Consider the following 27,852-nt stretch of genomic DNA (forward strand, 5'->3'; position numbering starts at 1 on the left):
GCTTTTTATGTGTGCGTGTTGAGAGAAAGAGAGCGCCTGGGGTTCAATCCTCACGGGCTCAAGGTTGACTCATCCTTAATGGGGCCCATATTGTTGGGGGCAATATGCTGACTAAATCGCTTAAGAGGGCTGTAAAGCACTGTGAAGTGGTATGTAAGTCTAAGTGCTATTTATAAATACCTGTAGATACACGTTTTACATGTCTTGCCATGAGGAGTGTTCAGTTTTATTGCAGTACAACCCATCCAATTTCAGCCATATTGTCATTCAGGAAATGTTCATTCCAAACCAAGATGTGAAGCTACCACTTCTATCCGGTGTAATCAATATAACTAAAACAGTTATCCTATGCATATATACCAAGTTCCTATAGGTTCTGGTAACAAAGTACATAGCATCCTTTAATATCATTGAGCTTTTAAGGAGAAAATAGCTGGAATCTCTTTTAAAGAAGCAATATATACAGGAAATACATAATTCAAACCACCTGACTTAAATTAATTCAATCCTAACTCTTAACCAGCTCAAAACAGTACTTAAAAGGTAGAGATCTCTACCCATTATACAGTATTTAGCTTGAGCTTTAGAAGAATAATCTATTTTCATTAATCTATTTAAGTGGACTTAAGTGCACTTCTATGCAGCAGAGAAGAGGTGCAGGTATACCATGTGTGTATAATAACTCTTGAAACAGCGATAATAGTGTACGTGTGGTCAATTAACTTGTTCGACTTATATTTCCTCTCCAAAAAGGTCACTAGCCATAGCTAAGTTTTCTGGATCAGTCACTCCATCTTCCAGTTCTTTCTGCACTTTCATCAGTCTCTCTTCATATTCACCAGGAATATCTTGAGTTACAAAATCCAGAAGGGATAATTCATCCGCTAGTAGTTGTTTTTTGTCCTCACTTTGAGTCTTGTTCCGTGATAATTCACAAAGAGAGTCGCTGCTATAACTGGAAAAAACAAATTCCAGGTTTCAGCATTGTATATTGGTATTAGTTGGACAAATATGTATATGGTTAAAAATTACATGTTTCAATGTACCTACATTTAAACATTCTAACAACATTTAAACTGGCTTTATGTCCCTTAAATGTTCTTTTTACAGTTTAGACACAAACCTTTAATCATGAGTACATGTCAATGTAACCTGAACATGGCTTAACAATTGGACTGGTTATGCTGTGATTTAACAGAAAGGAAAACACTACAGAGATCTTGGCTTTTGGAATTCTTTCCAGCCACTTAATAAAAGCTCTGCTTCGGTTCTTGTAACTAAGGGGTGGGGGGTCTAACAATATTCTGACCATGTGCTTCTCTCTAAAGGACGAATTGGGGGATTTCCATTTTATTTTATTTTTTTACTGGGCAGCTTTTAGTCTTACATGGCCCACTCAATCCCTACCTTGACAACCCATATCTGCAAACAATAACCCATACTGAAAATCTGAGTTGCATGACGAGCTACCAAAATGGAAACAGCATTCATTATAGCCCTTATTAAATCTCAGTGCAGCAACTCAGAGACTGATCTGTTTACCTCACAGGATAACAGGCCATGCCTCATTTTTCATAGGAAGGAGAGGAGGGAGAATTCTCCAGTCTCTGTAACACCTCTTTTCTTGAAACATTCTTGTTTTACATGTTCCCACACATTACATACTCCTTAGGATCAACAGAGATTCAACTGCATTTTCATGATACCTGTTGACATCAGGATGAGGTAATGCAGGCTATTATGTTGGTTTCTTGGAAGTTTTGTTCTCTAGCAAACTCGGGAATTAAATCATAGGAAAGTTTTGAAGTTATTTTACATCAGTAAATAATTCATTCACGCTACATTAGATGTGAAGATAACTCTTGAAGTTTAACTTGATAAAATAACATTGATACAATAACATTGTAGACAACATAATGAGCAATATAGAAAACCTAATAATACAGTGAATTAACCATGTTAAGAGAAGGAATCCTCTTTACAATCAACGGCTATGGCCTTCAAGTGGAGTTATACTAATTTAAAAGTGCCATGGAAGTCACATACTAATGCCATGATGACAAACTTATGGCACACATGCAGAGCCTTCTCTGCGGGTACGCAAGCTGTCGCCCCAGCTTAGCTCTGCCGTACATGTGTGCACACCTCCCATCGGCCAGCTGGTCTTTGGGTCTCTGCCGCGGATGTGTGGGGGGGGGCGCATCCAGGTGACACACACACGTGTGGGGTGCAGGGTACATGCAAGAGGGCTGGGGTGCACACACAGGGTATTTTGGGGGTTTGCACACGTGCTTTGAGCACTTGGTGTTGAAAAGGTTACCCATCACTACTAATGCTTCCAAGGAACATGATGTGATTGATCTTTATGACCTTTGTGGACAGTGATGCAAGTGACAATAGTGATCCTCCATCTGGGATTGATGGCATATTCAGGCATTTTATACCAGTAGAATAAAATTACATCTCTTAGCAATCACTACCTTTGACTCAGTTTGAAAATTTAGGGCTATGAACCTTAGTCTGATTTGTAACTCAGTAATATTAATAATTCCCTGCTGGACTACTTTCAGCCTGCCATATCATGAAATGAATCCAGGCCTATCTATCAGCCTAAATCATGCAGTACATCTCCCCCTCAGTTCCCCAAGGGTATTCAGTACAGACGTAACTACAGGAACAGGCTAATAGTGCTAATCCCCATGTTACAAAATGCTTCTACATTCCTGAACTACGATGAACCAGGTATCGACTACCTTTCAATGAAATATTTTTATAGTTCCTAAGCAAAGCAAGCTGGTTTGGTGTAGTCGTTAAAGGCATATAACTAGAAACTAGGAGAGTGAGTTCTAGCCTCATGTTGGAGCCAGCTAGGTGACCTTGGCCAGTCAGTCACTCTCAGTTCTAGGAAGAAGGTGACAGCGATAAACCAATTCTGAAAAGCCTTACCAAGAAAAATGGATTAGTTCACAAAAATAAAAAATGAACCCTGAGTATCACATTGGATTGTGGCAGCCCTTAAACCACTTTGACCATCCTTCACTATCGGATTATGCAGACCATACAAATGTGACAAATGTGCGAACCTCTGTTACATAACAACAATTTAAGCAGGTTCAGGACTATGTTCATAGAAAAAGAGTATTTTCCTTTTATTTTCCCCATTTTGCTGACTCATAAAAGTAAGTCAGCTAAGTCAGCTAAAGCAGGGTCCCCAATCCGCCGGTCCGCGGACCGTGCACCGTCCGCGGAACAAGTCTTACCGGCCGCTGGTTGCTGGCGCGCCATCTTTTTGGTAAAAGTGCTTCCGTGAGCTTTTCCGGTAGAAAGCTCACTGGAAGCACTTTTTCATCAAAAAGATGCGGCGCCACGCTTCGGTGAGCTTTTCCGGTAGAAAGCCATTTCTACCCGAAAAAGCTCACCGAACGCGCCGCATATTTGACGAAAAGTGCTTCCGTGAGGTCACCAAAAGCACTTTTTCGTCAAAAAGATGGCGGCGCCAGTTGATGCCGGTACCGGGTCATGGCGCCAGCTGATACCGGTACCGGGCCGCGGCATCAAAAAGGTTGGGGATCCCTGAGCTAAAGCTTTTAGTACAGATGGCTCTCCAACCTCTGAAAATCTACATGAGGCAACCTATTTCTCTGGTTACATCTCTCATCATTGGAAACTACTAGTATTTAACCAGAGTGTATTTGTGTTTAGTTTCAATGCATCCTGATTTTGTATTTATGATTATGATGCTCCTGAAAATCAACAGTAATGGAAACTTTGCTTGAAATACACAGCAGCCTTAGAAAGTGGCAAGATGTCTTCTATCTTCTATCTCAAACTACACAAAATTTCTCTTATCTCAAACTACACAAAATTGCTCTTGATTACTGCTAGTTACACATTTGTGTGTCCATTGTATTCTTCCAAAATTTAAGGCAGCCTTAATTCTTGTGGTTGGAAACAATGATTTTGGTCAGGAGCTATGAACTGAAACCCTTAAGGAAACATTTCAAATAACTATTTCATATGAACGTTTACCTTGTCTTTTGAGTAATTTACCTTGATTAATTTCCTATAGCATTCAAATTGTTTTATATTTACATTTGCAGATAGTAAGAAGTTAGTCTGATTTCTGCTTTGCCGTGATTGCAAGCTTCCAACACACTTGTGCAGTAATGCTAATTTAATAGGCACTGGTGTGTTCCTCGAAACCGAAATATTTAGCCTGATCTTAATTTTCCAATGAAGTTCTGAGGAGAGTTTAATCCTATCTAATCTGAAATTGTACCTCTGCTTCTGACAAATCAACCCATGAGCACATGGGCACCGATCAAGAGCTCCATCTGGTTGCAGCTCCCAAGTAATTAGGTTGAGAAGCTCATCTGAAGGATTACGGCAAGGTTCTCTCTCACCAGGGAAGGGGTTGCATATGGGGAACAGAAGATCTGTTGAGAAAATTTGAAAAGTCTGTTTATTTTTATTACATGCAAAAGTTGAATTATTTATATTATTCATGTTACTTAATTTGGGCCACCCTTCAGGGCTCAAGCTGTCTCTCCAAACTGGCTTACAAGATGACTCAAAACAAATACTAGTATTTGTTATCTCCCCTAATAACATTCTATCCAAAATGCTAAACATCAAAAACAGTATTATGAAAGGATCATTATTTAAAGCCATTATTTAAGGATTTCTTAGCTATAATAATGATCCTTAAAGACTTGCTCCTGAAGCACTGGGAGAAGTATGCTTCTAATTTCCTCCATTTTGCAATGAAGGAAGATTATGTGTGTATGTGTGTCTACGTGTGTGAGTACTGTTAAGGTATTTTCTTTTTTCCTTTATTAAATCACTTTTAAAATTACACCATAACAAGTTATAACCGCAAATTAATGGGAGATGTTTTATCCAACTATTACTAATTTCAGAAAAAGGGGTTGAATTTACTTGAGCTAGACACAATATAGTAGTTACAACAAGGAAGCCCAAAGGAAAACTTGTCCTGATGTGCCATTGACACATACACATACTTAGCTTCACAACTGCCATGCAGCCTTATATACCAATAATGTTCCTGTTACAAATTTAACTGAATCAGAGAATTGGAAGCTGCTATTTAAACCATTAAATCCAATCCCTGCTCAGTGCGGGAATCTTTTAAGCTTCTGTTTGAACATTCCAATGAAATAGTACCTACCACTGCCTGTGTTCCTTCATCAAATTCCCACTCTTAGGAAGTTTTTCTAGCAATAAATTGGAAAATGCCTCCCTGTGACTTAAAGTGTGAGATTCTGTATCCCACACTCTGGAATGAGTAAAAATAAGACCATAACTTTCCTTTCATCTACTTGAAGAGTTATTCTATTGGTGCAACCTAAACTTGGATTTGCAGCTACATTTGTCACATTTGCAGCTACATTACTCTGCTGACTAATATTCAGATCTGCAATTAACTACTAATACAAGATCTTTTTTATAGGTCTCCTCCTGTATAATCACTTTTTAAGTTTTATTAGGGAAGAACTTTGGACTTACATCTGTTAATTTTCATTCAGTTCCTCATAACATGTTGCTCCAAGCTATTAGGAACATTTTGAATTTATTCATCTATAGTATTCACTATCCCATCAAATTCAGTATTATCTGTAAATCGGATAAGCATTTTTATTACCTCTTCATCTAAATCTTAATAAACATACCAAAGCATCAAGGATCCAAGGGTGATCTTTATGGCACTTATTTGCTATGTCTGTCCAGTTTGATAATGATCCAGTGGTAAGTACTCAGTGAATACAGATAGTCCTCGACTTACAACTGGTTGCTTAATGACTGTTTGAAGTTACAATAGACTTCCCAAAAGATACTTATCATCTGGTTTCAAAGTTTATGACCACTGTAGTGCCCCCAATCTTTATTCACACTTATGATTCAATTGCAGGGATGATGTAGCCCCTATATTCCCCCCAGCCATCCTGCCTGCTCCCAACCTGACCATTAAGCCATACATGGGAGCCTAAAGTTGGTCAGCAGAAACTATCAGCATATGGAAGAGATACATTCTATAGAAGTGGCCCCCAACCTTTTGGACACCAGGGACCAGTTCCATGGAGAGAGGTTTTTCCACTGACCAGAGAGGACGTGGTTTCACATGCTGCTTGCATCCCGCAGATGGGGCATCATTTATTTGCATGGCCCTGTTTCTGGCATGCTGCAGACCAGTACCAGTCCACTGACCAGGGATTGGGGACCCCTATTCTATAGGACAAGGCCTACTTCCCATCCAGTCATAATGGTCATCACAATTTGCAACCAAAAAGAATAGGCTCCATTATGGCCATAAGCTGAGGACTACCTATACAATTTTCAAGTTAGCATCTATCCGCTTAACTGTCCTTTTAATCATCCACTACATGTTTAAATAGCTTGCTAATTTGCATACCACAGCTGACTCTATGAAATGCTTTGCTGAACACCAGACATGCCTACAGTTTTCTGATAGTTATTTCAGAAATAAATATCAAAATTGTGACAAGATTAATCTGGCAGGATATGTTATTGACAAATCCATGATGACGACTTCTGGTAATTACCACCTGGTTGACAAAGTGCTTATAGATCCATTTCTATACCTCCTCTAGATTCTTCCCAGACATCAATGTCAGATTAACCAATGTGCAGTTTGTTTTATCATTCTTTTTCCCTTTTTTGATGATAGACATACATATTCTGCTTTGGTTATCTGGCCTTTCATCAGTTCTTCAGGCCTTCTCAAAGATAATATATGAATTTTCACTTAGTCAGTCCTTCAGTAACCAAGGATGCAATTCATGTGGTTTCTAAGAATGGACTTCATTCAGAAGAAGCACTCCCTAACCATATTTCTATTAATCTTTCTCCTTTCCTCCTGCCCTTCATATTGTTTGGTGGAACACAAAATTTTTATTGAAGAAAACTGAACCAAAATAAGAATTGACTAGATCTATCTTTCCTTTGTTAACCTGTTAATATTTTGCCTTTCTTGCTGAGCAGCTAATCTATCGATCCTTTTTCTTTTATTCTGACAATAGATGAGCCTATCAGAGATTCAGGATGGTACAAAAATTCGGACAATACACAAGACCAGTTCTAAGTTAAACTTTCTTTCTCCTCTGTTGTTATAAAGACACGAAGAAGGCTTTTAACTTTCCGTTTCCACTTTGAATGAACTTTCTGGGAAATATTCCAAACTTGCACCATCTCTATCTGGGCCATTTCACTCTTGGCTGTTTTCCCAGGCTACATTTCTTACTGAGAAGCTAAACTTTACTGCTATTCATGAAGGATGAGAAACTTAACCAGAATAACCTCTTGCAGGTAGCTTGCCTAATTCCACTGGATATTTGGATGGAGATAACTAGCCTCCTACTTCAGGATGTTCTTGCCCCTGAACTTTTAGACTAAGAGAGTTCTCTTTCCTTCCTGAAGGGTGGTACTTACACAGTTGCCACCATTGGAGTAAGCACCTGATTTTTAGAGAAGTTGGCTTTCTCCATGCTAGTATCTATGTATTTATTTCTTTTCTTCTCTCTAGCCTTATTCCTTTGCATGTACAATAGATGGCTACTGTTTACTATTATTAAGGCTACACATTCTAGGGTTCTTCCAATCTTTGGGGTCTACAGCAAGGGACTTCTTAGAGCTCTTTATTTCCCTTCAATATCCCTTTCTTTATCACTTGTCAGTGGATGGTCCCAGTTGCTAAGCAGGACTGGAAGGTTGTTGGACAACATCTCACCCTCAGCAAGGGTGACTCTGATTGGTCCCAACTGGAGCCTTGTGTAAGCTGAGTCTACTGTGGCCTCAGCTGTTCCCCATTTGGCAGACTCAACTGCTGCTGACAAGGCCACAAGTGCTCATAATATAAAAGCCTTTGCTTTTCATTGGCTCAGCTGATTGCCAACCAGTTTATTGTTTGAAATTTCTTCAGACCCACAGAGGGATTCAACCTTGAACACAACCTGAGTTCTCATGCTACGCAGAGTTCAATTCTCTTTCCCATGGTTTTAAAGCTAAGTTGTATGTGAATGATGTGAGGTATAAGTGGAATCAATGAGTATTGTCTTCTCACAAAGCCTTTTTTTTATTTTTACAATCTTTTGCTAATCTCTGAGTTTTCATTTACTGACACCAGCTTCACTATGCCAGCCTATGTGACTTGCTCTGTGATCTACCCTCTTTCTGTTGTCAAGTTTCACTAAGCTTTCTTCCTTCTTTAGGAATTTCCATCTGCTTGTTGTTGTTTTTTAGGGCCAAGATTATGTTTGACTATAATCCGTTTCTTCTTCCTTCCTTCTTTCCTTCCTTCCCCTTTGAAATATCTGCAACATGTGTTCACCTTGGTTGGACAGATTTATAACATTGCCAAATTAATTCATTTAGACTTCTTAGCAAGGATGGATATTCAAACGTGCAATACAACTCTTTGCTAAATGACCATCTATTCAGTGACCATTAAAAATTATCACCAGCACTGAATAGACTTATGATCCATGCCCAAAGTTACAATTGTTGCAGCACTCATACATATATATACACACACACACACACCATTATCACATGATTGCAATCTGAGTGCTTGGCAACCCTTCATAGGTACAATAGATTGCCAGGAGTCCTGTAATCATGTGATTGCCATTTGCAATCTTCCTTGTCTGTTTCTTCTGGTAGGCAAAGTTGTAAGCCACAGCTATCTGACTGGTTCCTGGAGTTGGCTGAAGAAGGTCTACCCTGAAAACTCAAGTTTGATTTTTTTTTTGCTTGGATTTCAGGCAGATCTTTTTCAGCCAGCTCTCTTTGAGAGGGAAAGAGCTGCTTAGCAGAGAGATTCCACCCTGCACAGGACGAAATCACTCTGGAAGGCTGTCAAATAGCCTGGCTAAAAGCCTGGTCCTTCTTTGCACACAGAGCATGGAGAGAGGACGCCAGCTCTAGGCCAACTAAACTTTGATCCCAAAGATCCAATCCCCATTCAGCTTGTCAACGCAAGGGGTTCCCTTCTGTGCAGGAGAGAAAGACCTGAACCTCTTTTGGCAGGCAGCTCTTTCACTCCATCTCCTTAATGATTCGTGTGGTTGCTTAACAACCACAACCAAGGGAGCTGGGATTGTTAAATGAAGTGGTGTGTGGATATCTTACTTAAGGACTGCAACAACTTTCAACCAAAATTCCAGGCCCGATTGTGATCAATAAGCAAAGACTAGCTGTTGACACAATCTGCTTACTGGGGTTTCTTTCTGGACATCTTCAATGGACTAGAAGGATGGTAAGCAGCTGTCAATATCCTAATTTTCTCCCAAGAACTCTAGACTAATGTAGTTGTACCTTTTTCTTTGCAGTATCACTTGTCCTCACATTTGTCAGCAGGGAAAAATAACTGTCACCAGACTTGATAAGATCTCAAAAATATTCTATCTATGCCTTTATTCTTGCTCTGGCAGACACCAATTTCACAAGCCAATGGTCCCAGTTGCCATACAATTTCTTACAATAGTAAATCACCAGCTATCACAACTCTTGTCTTTATGTTCTTTTAGGACATAGCTATCCTTTGGAGATTTATGATCCTCTCTTTCTATTGCCTTTTTCTTCCTCTGAACATTCAGAGCCTATTTCATCTATGAGGGTCTGAAAACCATTCCTGACATCAAATAATGAAGAATACACCATATGTCTCTTGCTTCTGCCTGTTACTTTCATTTATTGCACTTGCAGCTTTGATTATCTGCTTTTTTAAAATGAAGAAATGCTTCCATGATATATATTTCTGCCGTGTAACTTTTCTTTGACCTGATAAATCCACTTCAAATTTTTACCAGTGAAATATAGTCACTCACCAATCCAATTTTCAAGGAAAGCAACAAGCACGATTTGATGCAAATATATTTCAGGAGGTTTTTCTTCAGGCAGCAAAATATGCTATAAGCAATGCAGGTCAAAATGGAATTTCAGTCCATTCATCTTCACTTCTTAAGAATCTTTCTACTAGCTGTATACTGTTTGTTCTTGTCCTTTTCTCAGGTTAAGCACAAAGTCTTGATTGTTATGGAATCCCCCTTAAATTCCCCTGCTGAACTCCCCAAGCAAATGCACTAGTTCTCTTTGTTTATTCACTCAGTTTCTCTGTAAGGAATCTGTTCTTCATTGAAATGAAATGTTAGAAGATATAAAAACATGCTCATTTGAAACAAGATGCTTACTTGTGAAGAATATTACATTAGACCATTTCTCTTTTATGCAGAGTATTTAAATATTAACAACATTTAATATCTTAACAGAAATACAAACTCATATATGCAGATATTGTAACTTGTTCTGTTAATTATCCAGAAGAAACAAGAGGAACAATTTTTTAAAAATATAAAAGTGACTGACCTTTTGTAAATGCACAGCACAAACCTGGATTGCAGTCATGTTGATTTTCACAAATTGTTCCATTTTCTCCTTTTGAGACAGCTTGCATGCACTCACCCCATACACAGAGCTGTTCTCCGCAACACTCCACATCCCGAGAACAGTGCTTAAAAATAAGAAAATAAAAAAATAAGAAAACATCCACAGGAACAATTTATTGCAAGCATTATGATCTGATCTAAGACTTAGATCTACAGTGAGGTTTAGAAAAATGGAGCTCTGTGTCTTTCACTGTCTAGTATGACATAACCTGTTGGTTTTTTTCTCCTGACCTCCCACCCTAAAAAAAGGAAATGAAATTTACAGGCAAACAGATGTAACAGCAATGCATGTCAAATCTCAAAGTCTGGAAATTTTAAAAATGCCTGTAATGTTCTTGTTTTAGAACAGCACATGATGAAATTTGCAGTGACACAATGTTAGTGCAGCGATACAGAGGCAAAATATTCAAGCCTTTATCTGACAATTTGTTTTTGGAAAAAAGAAAACAAAACATGTTCATAAAATGGAAAGCAAGTTATTTTTGAAGAATTTCAAGCAAACAAGAACAAAGAGTAGTAGTTGTGACAGGAAATATTGAGTTTTCCCTTCTAGATCCTAGGTTACCTACTCTGTCATTAAATATCTTCCAAGATATTTTTCAAACTATTTCACTGCAATTTGAACTATCATTCTTATATAAATTCTCGAACATTTTGTATACACGTTTTATAACTGTCAATAAGACTAACAAGATATTTTCATGACTCATATTCCAAAGTAATCATAATTTTAGGCCAATTCAACTAAAAAATCAAAAAGGACTCAAACTGTGGTCTGGGGAAACCATTTCATGAAAACCACAAAGTCAAATAAATAAATAAATAAAATATTTTAAAACTTCTCAGCTTTAATTTCTAATAGAAAAAGTATCATTAAGCATAATCCACATAAATCTTTGGGGTCCCCAATCATTTTTTAATAATATAAAATAAAATATTGCAGCCAAAATATTTGAGAACCGCTGATCTAGAAGGTGTTTTTTTTTTTTAACATATTTTACATTTTACAGAAATGGGTAATAAAGTGCATGTGTTCAGAAGCCATTTCATCCACGCTTTTCCAACTCTAGAAACTGCTTTGTGAACAAAATCATCAAGTCCTGGAGCCTTCAGATGAGACATTATGTATAAGCATAATGCAACAAACATAGCTCAATATTCAATCTTTTAACAATTTAACCCTAACTTATCAACTTATAGATAGAAAAAGAAAGTGGATAAAAATGAAATGCTCACTCCGTGTTGCGGTTTGCAAATGTGACAGTGGTACGCCAAATCAGAGAATGCACAGTATTTTCCAATTTCACAGTCTTCGTCTATAATGCACTCCTGAGAAGAAGAATAACAAGTCTTCAGTAAAAGTGTGGTTATTCAGTAAAACTGCAGGCAACCAAAGATCCATTTTTGCTCCCAAAGCACCTAGGATAGCAGTGTCACAATATTGTATATTATATAAAAACAGTAATAAAACAATCGTGATTTCCCAAAATGAATTTATTTTATTTTATTTAGAAAATGTATTGGCTGACCATCTTACAATAGGGTAACTCTGGGCAGCTTACAATTATATTTTAGTTAAAACATAAAATGTTAAAATCAAACCTTACAGCCAAAGACACATGGGAAAAACTGGAATGGAAGGGGGAGATCTGTTCAGTCAACCACCTCCAACATGCCTCTCCTCTGCCGGCATGAGTGGTATATATAGTGTTTACATGCAGAGTTCCATCAGTCCAACTAGTCCTAATGTTGCAAAAGTGCTTTAGATTATCATTTTTATGAGTTTTTTTCAAATTATATGCCCCAGATTACAGACTAAATACATAGGAAGCACACAACTAACATCAAAACAAGAAAAACTGGTCTGTGTATATGGCTCCCCCTGACTGATTGCCTAACCCTGTACTGGACTAATTTATTTAATCATATAAAATCAAACATTCTAACAATACAAAGGGGTCTAACAGGTTGTGATACCTTTTTCAATGCAGATATCAAGTACAAAATACAGGTAGCCTAACAACTGGTCGAAGTTACAGATAGACCTTTAAAAAAGCTACTTACAACCCATCCTTAAAGTTACGACTGCTAACGCATTTTGGGCACCAAGCAACTGACTCACATTTAGAGTGTGGTTACATAACTATAATTTGCAATGCAAAACATGCCCATTCAGAAAATTGATTTAACGACCATGTGATTTATGTAACACCTGTGAAGTCTTGCTTTATGACCATCTTAAAACTGGTCCTAGAATGAAGTCCAATCAGAAGGTGCCTTAACTTATTATTGCAACAACTTAGACCAAAATTCCAGGTTCCACTGTGGTCATATGTTAAGAATTACCTGCACTTAGCAAATACATTTCACAGTAACTTATTGTACTGAAGGCAAACCAGTTTTCTCTAGCACTGAAGAATACAAGGTCACATTTAATGATTAAACTTCCCAATTATGCCAAGCAAGTGAAACAATTTCTAGAATAGAATAGAGCTGGGAGGGACCTTGGAGGTCTTCTAGTCCAACCCCCTGCTCAAGCAGGAAACCCAATACCATTTTCAGACAAGTGGGTGTTATTAATTCAAAGCTATTTATTGTTGCACATACTGAACTAATGACTGAACCCTCAGGACAAACCAAGGAAATAATAGATTTGCCAGACCTAAGGTGTTCTTGGATTTTATTAAATGAAAGGGTGGACGCCCTCCACCCACCTCCTGCATCCTTACTATGAACATACTCAGTCAGGCTGTGCAAATAAGTTTCCATTTGACAATCCCTGTGACAAAGTGGTGGTATCGGAACTGACCTCCCCAACAGTTCTGGATAGAACAAGACTTTACCCTACTGAACAGTGGCTCCCTTGTGCAGACTTCTGGCTCTCCTTTTAACTTCTACTCCTGTATTAGCCTTATTTAGGCATGTTTGAATATCTGGGGCTTTCCTAGACATCCAGCCACAAAGTAATAGTTATTTCCAAATTCCTTCCTCCCATAAAGTCTGATCTATATTCCTGATGCACTTAATTCTACGGCCAACACTCATGCTGTCAGTCTCAATAGCAATCTCTCTTCAGACAGGAGAAAAGCAATCACGTCAGTTTTAATTCTTTGCAACAGCTCCTTCTTGACCAAAAGTCTCCTGCTGCTAGCTGTTAAATTTTCCACTCATTCTGCTTGACCCATTCTGCTTGACTCTGATTTATTTATTTTTTTGCACCGTCTTGAATATTTGGAAATATGCTGTGTTTCATGTAAGAATCAAAAGTATTTTAGCTGCAAGATCTTTTAAAGAAAGGTAGGGTTTCAGCAAGTCTCCATGGAGAAATCTATGAATTATGTAATGAGCATAAAATGGTCATGGCGCAAAACTGTTGCAAAACGTATTAAGAACTACATACATGGATAAAAATAAAATGTGTTCACTAAAAGAAACAAATGTAAATATCCTAAATATCAAGCTTACCTCCTCGAGATGGCATCCACAGAAAAGATTAACCACAGCCTTCTTCTAAAAGATTTCTAGAACTTCCCAGATTGGCTAACCCACTAAAATTCTTGGCACCCTTCAACTGCTAACCAGGGCTGATTTCTATTAGTTCCTAAGATCATCTGAGCTCAGGTAGAAGTTGCCACTTGCTGTGGCAGTATAGTTGCTAGTAATGATCAAATTACAAGTGCAATTACTGTGGCTTGATCCTGGAAGGATGGATGGATGGACAAAACAAACATGATAGTCACAATCTAGAAACCAATAAAAACCTGGTCTCCTATCAACTATGCTTAATTCAAAGCAGTTCCATAAGTGAGACACAACTATGTTAAGTGGTTGTCATCCAATTGTGTGCTATCCCTTTCAGAAAAGGAAAGCTATGAAAATGAAGGCTTTTTTTTTAAAAAAAAATTGTCCTGAATTGTTTAGCTTCTGGTTAAAAATAAGAAGTTGACTTTTTAGATCCTTGCAATGTTACATTCCCTGAAATATAGAACATGAAGAATATTTCTATATTTTATTACTTTATCTTTTTTTTTGTTCAACTGCTGGGCTGCATTTTTGGTTATTCTACAACATTTTCTCTGCTTATCAGGGAACATAGAGGAAAGCTTACTGGTTATTTTGTAATCTGAAGCAAGGGGTACAAATCTAATTTCTGATCACATTTGTGTGTTGTATTAAGTTATTAGATTAATATAACTCCACATTGCTTTAAGCAATACTCATGTTTGCATTAAGATTTCTTATCCACACAATAGGAAATTTCCAAATCAAAGCCACAAGCAAGCTAAAATCAATATTAATTACATTGCAATCTTCTCTCCGAGTATCTTCAGTCTGCAACACCAAACTTCCCAATAATTTAGAGAATTTAGTGATAATTACTTTAAAACACATGACAGTATGCCTGGCATGTATGCATGACAACCAGTGACAAATTACAGTCACCAGAGTAGACCATAATTATGAATAATGCATATTATAATGGACTGTCAAACAATCCTATGTTTTAGTCATGCCATATAGGTTTTGACAACTTTTATTCATTTATTGATATGTTATTTTTCAAAACAAGAATTACTTACATGATTTCTCTTTCTGTCTTCTTGTATTGATGTAATAATAGTCTCAGAATAGCTAGTAGATCCAGTTTTGTTATCCGTTACCTAAGAGAGCAAAACAGGTACACAGTAAAGCAATGGTTTTGTCATTTAATAATGTTCTAGTGCTGGGTTTTATTTTGTTTTTTGTTTAAATCTGTGAACAGAACTATCATTTTATAATTATGAAACAAACAATTTTGAATTATAACATGAAATTGGTGGGATTTGGGTTTGGGGCAGGGGAATGAGATTTAATCTTAGTATCTTACAGAACCCCATCCAGGTTCCCTAAACACAATATTATATATAAAAAAATCTGAAGGAGCTACATGTTAATGAAGTTACAAACATAAGCACTATTTGCAAAAGAAAAGAAAGAACTAATTTATCATAAAACCATTCTATGATTTTACAGTAGAGAAGGATCTGTGACAATCCAAGACTGTTTTACTTGTTTAATATTGTTGAAAATCGGTTAATAATGCCCTCCAGATGTGCTGCTTGATGCTGGTCAACCCTTATAGGTGGTGGCCTGATTCAACTGAAGAGGCTTTTTTAGAACAGCCTGCAGAATCTATGCAACATGTCTAATCTACATTTTGAGAGAAAAATGGCCAAGATTTAGCTGTGCAACTTTATGCTGTTTTTAGAAAAAATAAAGTACATTAAGCCTCTGACAGAAAACATTTCACTTTTGCTCTTAGAATTTGTCAAAATGCCCACAATATCCCCACTACCATCATTATTAAACCTTTCTCCTACAGCCTTAGGAACTATGACAGCAAGTAGGAAGCATGCAGTCAGTTGAAAAAATGTTGCCCACAATTGCTTTAAAATAGTTTCTAGAGATCTCAACAGAAACTGGAGGGCCAAGCCACAAAAATTTATTAGTTATGCAATAGTTTAGATTTGAAGGCAAAAAAGTGCTTCAGAGTATATGATAAAATAAGACTCCAAACTGCAACTTCTTAAACCAAACGTATCTCTAAAAAGCTACAATTGGGTGAATTATGAAAATTATACTACTAATGCATCTGGTGAACACTAAGTTGAAGAAAATCAGTGAAGACTGAAGGAAATATGCACATATAAAAATGCATAAAATGAAAACATTTCACCTTATCAATTTCTTGATGTCTGTGTATAGTTTTATTTCCAACTTTTGTATCTGTGTAGGATTCATTATGGTAATTGGCAGGAAGCTTCTGAAATTCAATTCCCATTATCTTTTTAGAGCCTCCTTCCTCTGCTTCCATCTAGAAAGATTATGATTACAGTTACAAATACTATGTAAACATCTACATCAGTAAATATGTATTTCCAGATAGACTCAGCTTTGCATAGAACAAGTGACTGACTTCATTATCCATGCAAAGTTGTTAAATTTATAGAGCAATATACACATGCACAAAGTTCATTCAAAACTTTACTATTTGTGGTACTGTCTGCCTTGTCTGAAACTGCAGAATATTTATTTTCCAGTACAGAGAGGTTTGTTATGCAGTTTTGGTGGCAGAGGATATGGAAAATCCTTTTGAAGGTGAAAGGTGATATTTTTGGAAAGGAAGAACAAGTTGGCAGCAATAACAAATTTCAAACCAGAAACAATTTTCTCTTAAGATTCTATTCCTAATTATTTTCTCTGGATACTGCAATTCTTCCTCTACTACTCTTGAGTGTCTATGCTGCAGCCATGGTAATTACCTGATTAAACTTCAATTTCCTGAGGCTACATTACCAATTTAGTATAATTACGCAGCTATGTTATCCTTATGAATATGAATAGATACAATCAAAAGTTGCTCTCCAGCCTTTATTCCAGAAATTAATATGTATCTGGATTATAAACAAAAACATTATTTCATGTAGATATTTGGTGTAAACTCAAAAATATGAAAAACATATTTATATTATTACTTCAATAATGACCATGGTAAAATTAAAAAATACTGCAATTTATACTTCTCATCACAGGAGGAAAAACATTCGACATGGAGTTAAATAAAATCTTTATTGGTGAAAGACAGTAAAGAAAAAAATATTAAGAAACAGGAACAGTCTAGAATATGTTTCTTTGGCAAATGATTACAAACACGCCTATTTTCTTGTCATTGTTGTTATCTTATTCAATATTTGAAAAGGAACAGCTAGCAATGATTTTGATATTTGATCTCTTGGACAAAATAGTCCACACCTTCTCTTAAATCTTGGCACCTGTCCTAACCCAAAAGAGCAAATGTACATATCGTGTTTGTCTTTAGCAAATAAACAGTAAAGCCAATCAAGAAAAAAGAGCTGCTTAAAAGTATTCAGGAATAACTGCTCTTCATTGGGGAAAATCTGATGATTCTTCAAAAGCTGCTTATTTTGAGTTATCTGAGGCAGGAACACAGCCAGATTGGTCAACCAAGGAGTTTACTATCCATCTTTAATCTATTACCAAACACTCATCTATAAAGCCCTTCATGGCTTGGCTTCTAGGTATGTCCATGACCATCTCCAATAAGGAGAACTGGCATATCCTATTTGCTCATATCTCTTTTCAAGAGATTGGGGGGAAATTGTTTTTTCACTGTGAACTAACCTATCTATCAGGAATCATTTTAAAATTTTGCAAATAAATAAATTACCACAATTTTTAATTCTCACTGTACTCACAGGTAAAGATTTACCATTTAACCAATCACAGAGGAATAGAATTCTTAGGAAGGGGAAACAAGATTGTCATAAAATTAGGGATCAATCTGAATACAAATGGCACACTCTAGGCAAGTTGGTCTTATTGGCAGCATAGATCATTCTGCCAAATACCAGTCAAACTATTAGTAAGAGAACTGTCCCATCTTTCCCTAACTGCAGTGTTCATTTTCAATGTTGAGCTTATCCCACAGCACATTCTTATGACAAGCAACGGGCAAGTCATTTTAAGGCTGTTAGGCAGTCAGTTTTCACTTTCATTTTACAATAGAGTCAAACAAAAATACTAGGCACAAGGCTGAAAACTGTGAGCAAAATAAAAAGTTGGACTTGCTTGCACCATTAATTCAGCTACAATACTTGAACATTGCTTGGTCTATAACCGTGATGGCGAACCTATGGCACGCATGCCGGAAGTGGCACGCAGAGCCATCTCTGCTGGCATGTGAGCCGTCGCCTCAGCACAGTTCCACTGCGCATGCGTGCGCACCTCCCGCCAGCCAGCTGATTGTTGGGTATCTGCCACACGTGCGGGAGGGAAGGGTGCATGTGGGAGACACGTGCTCATGTGCAGGGGGTGGGGGAGCACAGGGGGTCATGCATGCATGTGCAGGGGGGGTGGGAGTACGCACATGTATTGCATTATGGGTGAAAGCACACACGCATGCACACGCACACCAAAATGCACGCTTTTGGCATGTGACAACGAAAAGGTTAACCATCATTGGTCTCTAAGAATCAAAACATGAGATTATGCACTGACACAAAACTATAAGCCCAGTTCATGTGAACAGGAGTAGCATAATAATTAATTAGTATAAGTATAATTTCCAGAAGTTTAAATCAAACCATTATGTTTCAATGTATGTTTTAGTGAGAATGAATGCCTGTATCAATACAGAGACCCTCTTTATTATAAGTCTATCCTGTTGCTGCTTATCTTAAGGCAGAATGGAAGGTGGGAGAAGATCAATGCAATTCTAGCTTTCTACAGCAATTAAAAATTCTCAGCACATCAAATGGAAAGGGAGTACATTGATTCCAGTGACATTTGTCTGAGTTGCACAATGTGCTGGTGACAGAAATCAGAAGCAGAATCACACCAAGACTGGCTGTGTCCCAGAGAAACACAAGAATGTTTATAAACAGGCTATGCTTAATCTCTAAAACAAAGTGCTGGCACCATCGTGCCTAGACAGGTCTTCTGATAGGAAGCTGTCTTTGCTTCATCCCAGATGAAGCTACTGTTTCCATTTACAGATGCGAGGAAACTCTGCTCTTAGTCAACAGCACTCACGGTCCACCAAACCCAAGCCTTGATTCTAGACCCAGAGGCAAATTGCAGGTCAAGCACAACATATACTTGGAAAACAGAAAATTAGGCAGAAGACTCAACTGTGAAAGTACAAAGTACAGTACTAGATCTCAGAACAAAGGAAAACACAAGAACATTTTTTTCAGCCTGTCAGGAAAGCAGATTTGAAGCAGCTGAATCACTTTCAACTATGTAAACAAAAGCTGGGCTACACCAAGAATATTAGGAGTACTGAAGACAGACTTAGCAGCCTTTTTGGTCAGAATAAATGAGTATGTGAGGAGAGAGAGAATAATAAATCCATGAACAAATTATTCTTCAAAAAAAGTTGATTTTACACAGCAGGATCTTGTTTTGTCTTGTCTCCATTCCCTAAAACGTGATGCTTTTCAAAATCATGAAAGTATTTTTCCCCAGGGTGTGGCCAAGGCGAGGGCAGGGAAAAAGAAAATGGATAACAGATACAAATCTGCTTTGAGATTCAGGATCATCAGAACAAATACTTCTTGTTAGAAGCCCAGATATAAACAGTCAAGCTGATTGGCAGATAGATCATTCACAATGAAGAATGAACAAACAAGCCAGGGAAGCAGCAGGGAAGAGGACGGAAGCATACATCATGACATTCAAAAACCGAACAGAAAAGAATGAGTTTCCTACCCAAGTATCATAAATTGTACACAAGTTAGTAGGGGCTGACATGTCCAAGGCAGATATTTAAGCAACATCACCTCTAGCTGATTTCTAGAGAAACAAATAACAGAATAACAGAATTGGAAGGGACCTTGGAGGTCTTCTAGTCCAACCCCTTGCTCAAGCAGGAAACCCTAAACCATTACAGACAAATGGTTGTCCAATCTCTTCTTAAAAACCTCCAGTGTTCCAGAGCTTCAGGAGCAGGGGTGGGATGCTACTGGTTCGGCCCAGTTCTATAGTACCAGTAGCTCTGAAGAGTAGCGGTCCCTGAACTGGTTCGCCCAGGCTCTTGGCTGTCCTTTATTTCCTGCTTTTTCAACCTCAGCTGCTTTGCGTGGCATAGTTGAGGTTGAAAAAGCAGGAAAGAAGAGGGTTTTCAAATGCTGCGCACCCGTTGTCAGCTGTCCGGGCGACACAGCTGATATATATATATTTTTTTGCAAATGCTGTACATGCACACGTAGTGAACCAGTAGTAACAGCAGTTTAATCCCACCCGTGTTCCGGAGGCACATTGTTCCACTGATTAATTGTTCTGACGTTCAAGAAATTTCTCCTTAGCTCTAGGTTGGTGGCTCCCCTTGATTAGTATCCATCCATTGCTTCTTGTTCTGCCTTCAGATGCTTTAGAGCAGGGGTGTCAAACTCATGGCCCCGGGGCTGGATCCTGCCCGCAGGGTGATTAGATCTGGCCCACGGGGCCGCCCTGGAAATAGTAAAGGACCCGGCCTGCAGTGCCTCTACCAGCTCAGTTTTCACTGGCAGAGGGTTGCAGGAGGTTGTCCCAGCCGAAAACAGAGCTCAAGAGCCTGTTTTCACTGGCAAAGTGCTCAGGCCACCACAGGCATCCCCCGACACATGATGTCACCCTGGCCATGCCCACCCCAGCCCCCCAAGGTCAAACACAACTCTGATGTGACCCTCAATGAAATCAAGTTTGATACCCCTGCTTTAGAGAATAGGTTGAAACCAGTCTTCTTTATGGCAGCCAATTAGATATTGGAATACTGATATCATGATATCCATGGCTATTCTGTTTAGGCTACAATATTGTCTGGAACCAGTATAAATGCTCCTGGCAATTTCTATGTGATCTTCGCTGCTTCCCAGGCTGGTTTCAATCCCAAGGCAAGGTGTTGGTTTTAACCTATAAACCCCTACTGCTTTTAAGGAATACCATTCCCAAGCAGGTTAAGCCTAGAACTATCTTTATGGTCTTTTCAGTGTCAAGCAAAAGAACATATAGGTTTTTTGGTCTTTTGAATAATGTTTTAGTGCTGTGTGACATTTTAACTTCCTCAATTTATATGTCATTGTATTTGACTTTTGACATCTAGAGGCCATATAGAGAGATCCTCTCCACAAAGATCTACCCCTAATCTGTTCTTCCAAGTTCTCAATGGTGCACTCATTGTCCCTGTAATTGAGTTCAATCATCTTGTTACTGGTCCAGCTCTTCATCTCTTTCCCAGCATCAAGTAGGGCATGTCAAATTTTTCAGCTTTCAACTTCCAAACATTAGAGGTGCTCTAAAGTTGTGACATGCCTTGGAGATTGTAAAGATATTTTGGTATCTTTAATATAGTTTAGATGTGCTTGGTAAATAATTACATACATATCATAACTTTTTAACGTTTTGATTGCTTCATTAGAGCCTTACTGCCTTGTTGAAGTTTTACTCGGTCTAGTGGTTTTATTATTTTCTCTTTGTCTTTTTTTTATAGGTTTAATATAATAATTTAATATATGCTTGCAGTTATTTTTAATGTATTTGAATTGTTTGGAGTTTGTTCAAAACCACATCAATTGGTTTGTTTTTAAATGAAATGTGGTATAAAGAAGTTTCAAATAAATAAGAAAATCCAGAAAATCGAGGAATGACTTCTATCATGAGAAATTATTTTGCTGTAATTGTAACATATTTTTGAGATTCATGTATTATGCCATCAAGGAAATGACTTAATTATTAGGGACAATTACATAAAATATTGTTGCATAAGAATAATTGGTTGGCAAGTTGTTGAATTAATACAAAAATTACTAAAAATAAAAAGTTTAATTGAATCTTGTGGGTAATGTAGGTTGCTATGAATTTAATAAAACAGTAATATCTAAGCCACACTGAAGCCAGCCCTGGGCCTATTTCAAGCTGTTGCTTCAGTTTATACCTCAGCTGTTATTTTCTTAGTAGCAAGGCTCCAATAATTAATTCCAAGGTATAGAAGAGTAGGAGGATGTGGTACCTTGCTGTTTGGACTGAATACCTTGCAAGCTGTTGCCCAAGTATCTCACTCCAGATAGAATTTTCTTAGCTGGCTAAGAGAAGCTGGCATGAGCACCCGAGAGGAGCAGCTTAAGGACACCATGAGCTAAGCCCCTCCCCCCCCAGTGCTGATGAATAAGAGGTCTAGGATTCAGAAGTAAAAAAAGAAAAACCAAGCATTTAAAAAGACACAGACAGTTAAACAACAACTAGAAAATACACTGTTGTATAAAGTGTCTATTTAGAAGAAGGATTTACTTCTTCTAAGAGGGTTTGGTATGCAGCCTATTTTTCCAAACTTGACTAATATGAAATGTACACAGCTCCAAATCAAATCAAATGGGGTTGGAAACTTACTAGCTTGATGTGCACATTGTGCTATGTCAGTTTAGTTTATTTAGATGCAGATTATATGAACAAACCACTGTGCTTTGTAAACCAGGATGTGTGGCTTCCAGTCCTGTCCATCCATAGTCAATTGTAGGTTGGCAAAAAACAACAACCCAACAAATCATTTTTTCCCAAAATGGCACATTCAGAATATTTGTGAAATATTCAGAATATTGGTGGGAGATATATAAGATACAAAATATTTGACAATAAATATTTCTTATATGGTAAAAGGGGGGGAAACTCAAAGACATTTCCAAAATTCCATGTGTATGTATACATAATTAGTCTGTAAAGCAACAAACCTGCCAGTACTATTTAATGAAGCAGATGGTTTTCCTTCCACGCAGTTACTGATTTAACATTAGAAGATCAGCAACAGGAACATGTGCCAAATTAGATGTGTCCATTATTCAATACGTAAAAATGCTTGAAAACTCAACATCAATTTTTCACATCATGAAAACACTTAATCAGGATGAGAAACAAGATCAACCTATACTCCACCTTAATGTTACCAGTCTGAAAATATATGCATGATTCCAGGGGAAGAAAAATGAAAAATAAGCTGAAAGTTATTTTTTTCCCTTTCATATAAAATAAAAACATAGATAAGACAAGATTGCAGGCCTACTGTATGAATGAGGGACAAAAATTAATGTCTTCTTTGTAAGGGATTTGCAAGTAAATTTCTACATAAATATGATGGATAAATCAATTCTTTGGCATGCATTTTACAGTTACAGATACTCTTTTTATTCTGCCTCATTTTCCCTACCCTCTTTGCCTTTGACACTTAAGTCTTTTGACAAACATAAAAATAGTTGCTGATACTGGTGATACTTAAATAAAATATTCACACCCTTAATGTTTCACACTCTCTGTTGCCAATTGTCTAGGGCAAGTCACCCAAATTAACCTATTAGGTTGAGCAGGTAGATTCTCCACCATTTTATTACACGTCATTATTCTCATTACACAGACAGATACATACCTTTTCTTCAAGTATTCAATTAAAATGGTAGTCATTTCAGCAGCATAGATATGTTATATTTTAATCTTGCTGTTGTTCATCTAAAACCCTGAGCTTATAAAGCATACTGTAGTGAGATTTCTCTATCAGCTTTAAACATTAAATTCTTATTCCAACTCTCCAGACAAAAGTCTTACCTCTCTGACTGCATTGGTCAGCTTGTACTGAGTATCCTCCATCAACTCCTCAACTTCCTGGAGCATTTCATTCAGGCTAGTTTCATCCTTTGGAAAGCTTAGCAGTATCTCCTGGGGTTGCTCCTTTTTCTTACTGTCTGAAGCAGGGGCTGAAAAGACCATGCCCAGAAGAGCCGGCAAGAAGAGCAAGCCAAGCAGAAACATCCTCAGAACTGCTGTAATGATTCTCCTACAGGCAAACACCAGAAACAAAAAAAAAAAGTCAATCTTTTTTTTTCCCAGGGAGAAAATGTCTTAAATGAACTTCCAAATCCTCATTACTGATATTAGATGATCGAAACTGAAAGCCAAGAAGATGACTCATTCAAGTTCTAAGAATATTATTTTCTTCCAAAAGCTGGATCTTCTACTCATTACATTAACAGTAACCTTCAAAAATGCTGGAGGACTGAAATTTTCTTTTCAGAATTCCAGCTGCGACAAAGCACTCAAATTTCTTTTCACTTTCCCATCCCTCTTTTCTCACACCTGGATAGATATAATATCTACCATTGGGCTTGCCATTCAACATTAAGTTATTTTGGAGGATAGTTGCCCTATAGGTTCTTGCCTCCCCCAATCCTTTTGATGATTTCTGCAAACCAAGCCATATTATAATACCATCCCTTTGCATGGATACCGTAGTAGAGTTTTAAAGTTGTTGCATGAAGCAACACCTGCAGGTACTCCTTGTTTAGTGACTGGCTCGTTTAATGACTCTCCAGAATTTCAGAAGTGATGAAAATGAAACTTGATGACCAGTCCTTGCCTTGCAGGTCCGCAAACAAAGGAAAGCTAAATAATAAGATCATAAACACATTTGCAGTTTTTCATTTGGCAACTGCTTTGCTTAACAACTGAGTTGCCAGGCTCCACTGTAATTGCTAGTGTACTAGAGTCTGTCCAAAAGGAACCCAGGTGGACAGGCCAGTAAGAAAAATTAATGAGGACTATCTGTATGCAACCCTTCTTCTAACAACAAAGCATCTTGTTTGATTTCCCCAAGCTTCTGACTTCCATTAACTAGAAGAGGTTTCAGCATATATTTGCACACGTGCCAGTAGAATTGCCAAAGGGATTTTGGGGTGGAAATGATGTGAACTACAGGAGAACTACATCATCTCTACAATATGAAGTACCTTTTTGAGATAAAATCTAACCAACTTTGAGTGAATGGTGCCCTTTTGGCTACATAAGAACAAATTCACTCTTTGAGGAAATGAGTAGCTACCATGGCATAAGGCTCCAGGGTCTGATCCACAAATATAAAGGACAACTGAACTGTATTTAAGTATTTAAGATGTACCAAATGTTCTTTTTTAATTATAAATGCTTAGAAATGTTCCTCTACAGTTTTACTGCCTACTTACATTTTGTTTAGCATCTTAGTTGCTAAATGAAGACAGAAAGGGCAGAGATACTGCCCTATCCTATATGCACCGTAGATTTTCTTATACATGGATATTCTCCAATTTCTATTTCCATGAAAGTAACAATATGTAGAATTGGCTACAAAGGAAATAATGTAACCTTTCCAATCAGGGCAATTACAAAATTTTCTAAATGTATCTGTCTTTGAATCCATGTTAGTCACATTTCTAGCTCAAGAACCATTGTCTTCCTGTGGACAATTCCCCCATACAACCATTCTCCATATATATGGCAAATTTAATTCATAGTTGAGTCTAACGTATTCTGACCCACAAGTGAAGGATTTGATTTGTCCTGAGAATCAATCCTGGTTTCCATCTCAGTACCAAAGTTTTGGAATATCCAAAATATATGATAATGATTGGATTCAAGGACCAACAAGCAATTCAGGGTCTGGCCAGAATCATCACCTGGCTTTCATGCCTAAGATGGGACTAAAATTCTAGTCAGCGCTAAAGTCAGCGCTTCATTACTACATCAATAAAATCATTTTTGAAAAGAGCAGCCATAGAAAGTGTAAGGCGAAAAGGCTCAAAGTTCAGGGAACAGCTCTCCGCCCCAGTTGCACTGAGGTTGTAACAATGGCCTCTTTAACCATTACAACACACCTCCCAAGCAGGCAGAAAATTAATGGTCCAGCCACTCTTACAAAAAGGTCTCAAAGGTGCTTTTTTCAAAAGGCAACTGGACTTCGTTTTTTCCTTTGAGGAAGACATTTCTCTTCTCATCTAAAAAACTTCTTCAGTTCTGATTGGATGGGGTTGGGTGAGGGGGAGAAATGGAAGGACTTGTACAGATAGTCCTTGACTTACAACAGTTCATTTAGCGACCGTACAAAATTACAACGGCACTGGAAAAAAAGTGCATTATGATCATTTTTCATATTTAACAACCTTTGCAGCATCCCCCATGGTCACTTGATCTACGTACAAATGCTTGACAACGGGTTCGTATTTATGACAGTTGCAGTGTCCTGGGGTCACATGATCCCCTTTTGTGACCTTCTGACAAGCAAAGTCAATGGGGAAACCAAATTCACTTAACAACCGGGTTACTAGTTTAACAACTGCAGTGACTGAGTCACTTAACAAATGTGACAAGAAAATAGCAATGGCACTTAGACTTATATATCACTTTATAGTGCTTTACAACCCTCTCTAAGTCAGCATAAGCCGCCCCCCCAAAAAAATCCGGGTCCTCATTTTATCCACCTCAGAAGGATGGAAGGCTGAGTCAACCTTGAGCCTGGTGAGATTTGAACTGCCAAATTGCAGTCGGCCAGCGATCAGCAGAAGTAGCCTGCAGTACTGCACTCTAACCACTGCACCAAAGTCGTAAAATGGGGCAAAACTCACTTCAACAAATTTCTCCCTTAGCAACATATATTCTGGCCTCAATTGCGGTCGAAAGTCGGGGACCATCTGTACTCCTTTACAGGGATCTGGTCGAAATCTTTCCACCCCCACCATCCAGTCAGAATTGAAGAAGTTTCTCGCATGAAAAGCGAATCATCTTCCCCAAAGGGAGCAGGGGGTACCCGAATCCAGCCGCCTCTTGTGGGGGGGGGGAAGCACCTTTGAGACACCCGCGACCCGGATGACTTGAGAACCTCCACAGATATCTTGCAAAGAGGCATCTTGCGGCGCGCGCCCTCGGCCGGAAGGCTCCCGGCTCTTCCAAAGCGCGGAGCTATCCGAGAGCAGCATGAAGCCGCGCGAAGAACCGAGCCGGCCGGTTCCCGAGGAAGGCGAGAAGGAGACAGGAGCAGACTATAATCCAGATACACTCCATCTGAGCCTCGAGGAAGCTTCCCCCAATCCCAGCCCTGAGGAGAGTCGAGACCAAAAGCTCTCCACACCGCTCTTCTAACTCCTCTCAGGCATCGCTGCAGACTCTGAGGGGGCGGGGGACACGTTCGTCGAGCGCGCGGGTCGATAGCTTAGACGCGTAACAAACGAGTAAATTAAATAGCATCTTTCCATCGCCCTACCCACCAGAGAAAGCCTAGAAGAAAACCGGTTTGGGGGTGTTTTTTTTTTTTTCGCCCTCCGATCAGTTCCTGGATCTGGAAAAGGCGCGCTAAGCTCCTCCTGGGCCTGCCTCGCCGGTCTGCAGCCGCTGGTGCGCCTGAGCGAGGGATGCGTTGGCACCTCCGCACCTCCTCCTCTCTTCCCCGACTGGCTGGGTCACCCGCCCTCGGGAGGGGACGGTGGGGGTGGGGATGGGGGGACGAGGAAAGAGCCTGCGGGGAAGCTCACGTCAAACCTGAAAGAAAAAGAAAAAAAGCAGCACCAGCAGCTCCCGCGCGCGTTCGCGGCTACCGGCTGCCCGGGGCAAAGTGGACGAAATGGGTGGGTGAGATTAGGAGGGGGCGCTGGTGAAGGAAAGAGCTAATTAAACAGCCCCTCCCTCCGAAACCTCTCTCTTTCCCCCATCTCCCCTCCGCAACCTCTTCTCCCCCACCCCACCCCACCCCTTCCTCACTTTAATTAGCTGCCCGGGAGCGGAAGGTTGGTCTTTGTGGGGCTGCAACCCAAAATATCTGCGATGAGTTGTAGGCCGGCTGGACGGACTTGCGAGATTGTTCCATCTCCGCTGCGATAAAACTACGTGCCCTTGCCGTGGTATAAAATTGGGGTTGCTTATTAGAAGACGGGGAGGGGCGGGGGAGGACTCGTTTTCTCGTCCGAAAACAAACAGACAAACACTGATTTTACTTTTGGATTTACTTTTGAGACGGCGTCTTTCTCCAAGAGGAGCTGGAATGCGATCC

The 27,852-nt window shown here is 38.8% G+C and overlaps 1 protein-coding gene across 3 annotated transcripts; it reads right to left on the reverse strand.

The window, feature by feature from the left end:
* Positions 1-595: 595 nt before the first annotated feature.
* On the reverse strand, positions 596-27,852 carry DKK3 (dickkopf Wnt signaling pathway inhibitor 3). 3 transcript variants are annotated; one of them, XM_087950988.1, is made up of 8 exons: positions 27,564-27,852; positions 23,610-23,838; positions 16,198-16,335; positions 15,062-15,142; positions 11,718-11,810; positions 10,402-10,546; positions 4,280-4,436; positions 596-955 (listed from the first exon to the last, which is right to left on the reverse strand). In XM_087950988.1, the coding sequence occupies exons 2-8, from the start codon at positions 23,811-23,813 to the stop codon at positions 733-735; spliced, it is 1,041 nt and encodes a 346-aa protein (XP_087807114.1). In that variant the 5' UTR covers positions 23,814-23,838; positions 27,564-27,852; the 3' UTR covers positions 596-732. The 3 variants fall into 3 exon arrangements, with proteins under 3 accessions (XP_087807114.1, XP_026520624.1, XP_087807113.1); XM_026664839.2 differs by having other exon boundaries at positions 27,074-27,681; XM_087950987.1 differs by lacking the exon at positions 27,564-27,852 and adding an exon at positions 26,654-27,192.

This window comes from Notechis scutatus, chromosome 1 (assembly GCF_049901735.1).
Source record: "Notechis scutatus isolate UNSWTSFEM ecotype Mainland chromosome 1, rNotScu1.2, whole genome shotgun sequence".
Classification (NCBI taxonomy): Eukaryota; Metazoa; Chordata; class Lepidosauria; order Squamata; family Elapidae; genus Notechis; species Notechis scutatus.

Bases quoted from the DNA above. Each gene is read 5' to 3' on its own strand.
- DKK3 (XM_087950987.1), bottom strand. From the start codon at position 26,715: ATGCCTCTTTGCAAGATATCTGTGGAGGTTCTCAAGTCATCCGGGTCG. The intron at 16,336-23,609 runs GTAAGACTTTTG...TAATCTTTCTAG, and splicing joins TGACCAATGCAGTCAGAGAG to ATGGAAGCAGAGGAAGGAGG. The intron at 4,437-10,401 runs GTCAGTCACTTT...TTTTCTCAACAG, and splicing joins GTGCTGTGCATTTACAAAAG to ATCTTCTGTTCCCCATATGC.